This window comes from Hydra vulgaris, chromosome 01 (assembly GCF_038396675.1).
Source record: "Hydra vulgaris chromosome 01, alternate assembly HydraT2T_AEP".
Classification (NCBI taxonomy): domain Eukaryota; kingdom Metazoa; phylum Cnidaria; class Hydrozoa; order Anthoathecata; family Hydridae; genus Hydra; species Hydra vulgaris.
In genome coordinates, this window is record NC_088920.1 from 61,005,786 (window position 1) to 61,008,485 (window position 2,700).

General features: G+C 35.9%; 1 protein-coding gene across 1 annotated transcript; it reads right to left on the minus strand.

Moving 5' to 3' along the window:
• Positions 1–980: 980 nt before the first annotated feature.
• LOC136074601 (uncharacterized) lies at positions 981–2,500 on the minus strand. Its single transcript, XM_065786936.1, has 3 exons — positions 2,347–2,500; positions 2,235–2,266; positions 981–1,511 (listed from the first exon to the last, which is right to left on the minus strand). Exons 1-3 carry the CDS (start codon positions 2,498–2,500, stop codon positions 981–983), a joined length of 717 nt encoding a protein of 238 aa, XP_065643008.1.
• Between the last annotated feature and the right edge of the window lie 200 nt (positions 2,501–2,700).

The window sequence follows — 2,700 nt, forward strand, 5'->3', positions numbered from 1 at the left end:
TGTGTTTGGCCAATGAATCCGCTTCATTCCTTGTGCTACCATTCTGATTACAATCCCCTGAGATCTCCTGAAGAGCACTTTGTAATTGGTGGTACCCCTTGAACACTGGTTTTGCAGCATCAGCTCGAGCAGACCACCGGGTATCTGATAGGTATTTTGAAACAAGGCATTCTGGTTGGTTTTTAACATGAGTCATCATGACATCCCAACGATGTGTTGATGCTGCAAAGGAAGTATACAGGCGATTCAATATGTTAAAAAATGAAACTGCTTCAACGAAACTATCCACAGCTGACTGGCCAACTAGGTTCAACAAGTGGGTAGCACAAGGAATGTAGTCCACTAAACTGTTTTTGTTTTTCACGATTTGTTGCATGCTAACATATTTAACAGACATATTACTGGCATTATCATGTCTGACCACGGCAATTTTTGTACTCGATGTCTTGATCTGACAAGTACTGAAGCAGTGTGTCAGCAAGATTCTGCCCTGTGTGACTGGATATATTGATACATGTCTAAAAACGCTCCACAGGCTGGTAATCCACCATACTAAAATAACGAAGAATGATGATCAGCTGTTCACAATGGGTAATATCAGTAGTGGAGTCTACGGAGACTGAAAAATTTCGTAACTTTAAAATCTCGTCCTTTATGAAATCCATAACTTGTTCACCCATCATCGCAATTAATTCTTCACAGATTGTTTTTGATAATTATGATGTGTGACCGCGTCCGCGATTGCCATGAGTACTGATGTGCTGGGACAAAAATGGATCAAATTGACCAATCAGCTCCAAAATGCCCAAACAATTCCCATATTCTCTAGCGCCAACAACTACATTGCTACCTCGAAGAGGGAGACCTCTCTCACAAAGAAAAGTAATTGCAACACAGCGTGACAGGACATTTCTCTAGTAATTGCGCTGCTCCAACATATTGTTGTGCAATTGCTCGTCAACTCTCCCAGCAGCAACACTTCATTGAGATAAAGTGAGAACTGATTGTATGTGCTTTGCACTGATTTCATGGGATTTTAAGTATTGTGTCATATTCTTCCAATCCTTAAATCCTGAGCCAGACAACTGTGACCGGGCAGATGAAAACAAAATGCAGGGAAAGCAGAAGACACATGTCTTGGCTGGAGAATAAACAAGCCAGTCACGATCAACGACATTACCATTTGGCAAAACCCGTTTGAAGACACTAGGATTTAGGAAGCGATTTACCCCACTGTATTCCCGCTTTGTTTCTGAGTAACTGCCTGCCAAGTTTCGAAAATGGATTGTTCCAAGGCTGATGCACATGTTACGCACATGATCTGTTATGTCACCAAATCTCCCACCATCATTGGGAATGGTTCCTGCACCAGTATCAGCTCTGTCTTCATATTTTTCAGTATGTTCAAGTTCAAATGCAATTTTTGCAGCCTCTTCCTTGTGATCAATACCTACCTGAGATGTTGATAATGATGGTGGGGAATTGTGAGTAATAATATCAGTAGCATCAACCTTGTTCGTGGCAGTGAAAAATGAATTGATTTTGGGTATTTTTTTTTAACAGTTTATCTTCATCATGCATTTTCTTTTCCAACTCCTCCGCCCAAAAACATTTCACTGTGCTGTTAATCCAAATTAAATGTAGCCAAATTAAATGTAGCCAAATGCCAAGGCTTGTGGCATTGGAAATAATAAAACAAAAAACAAAGAAAATTTTCTAAACTTTAACTGCGAAGAAAACACCCTTAAGGTGGAAAACCCCTGAAAAATTTTTTTGAGTAAATATCAATATTTTATAAATTTAACTTCGTATACCTTAAGTAAATAACAAAGTTAACTGAAAAAAACCAAAAAAAAATTTTTTAGGGTAAAATGGAAGCTGTAGCAGGTGCCACAAACACCAAAATATTGAAAGACCCCGGCCAACATATCTAAAAATGAACACAATTTTAACAAAATCTTTTTTGCATACTTGTTCTAACAAGTTAGTTCTGTGATATGAGCAAAGCAGATTTTTCATAATATTTTTTAATAGGCTAATATATTGGATCGAAGTACATGTAAAAAATTTGACCAAAGTTTATGAATTTGTTGGCCTATTTAATGACTGAATTCAATTTTTAAAAAAATCTGTCACGTTTAAATCGCAGAAGACAATCCAACAAATTCATACTTAAAATTTTAGCCTAACACCACTTTTAGTTATTTAGATATGCTTGCTGGCGTCTTAAAAACTCTTTTTCTAAGAAAAACAGCTTTTAAAAATGCTAAAATAAAAAATTTCAAAACAGTGTAAATAAATATGCAAATCTATACATAATAAAAAAAGTTAAATCTTAAAATGCACCAGTTTGATATGGGTTGTGCTCTTTTTCAATAGATTCGTCAAACGACTCTTTTTTTTCACCACGAAATGCTTGTCTGTGTTTCTTTGCCCGTTCTGTGTTTTTATATATGGATAAGTATAATCGCTTTTGAATAATTTTCTTACACAATACCATCTTGTTTTCAATATAAAGTTTTAGTGTAGCACGAAGTGTGTCGTTTCTTTGATGTCGTTTATATTTAAAGCGTTTGCATAGTAAGAAATAGTAAACTAAGTTTAGGTCACAATTTATTATTATTGTGCTATACGTACATTCAAACCACTAAAATCGTCGAATAATACCCATCTAGGTTGTTATTCATCTGTAGTACTGTT

What these genes read in the sequence shown, in the direction of transcription:
- LOC136074601 (XM_065786936.1), bottom strand. Translation starts at nt 2,500, where the DNA reads ATGGTATTGTGTAAGAAAATTATTCAAAAGCGATTATACTTATCCATA. An exon ending in GCACAACCCATATCAAACTG is followed by an intron (nt 2,267 to 2,346) that starts GTGCATTTTAAG and finishes TTTTTATTTTAG; the next exon opens with CATTTTTAAAAGCTGTTTTT. An exon ending in CTGTTTTTCTTAGAAAAAGA is followed by an intron (nt 1,512 to 2,234) that starts GTTTTTAAGACG and finishes GCCACGAACAAG; the next exon opens with GTTGATGCTACTGATATTAT.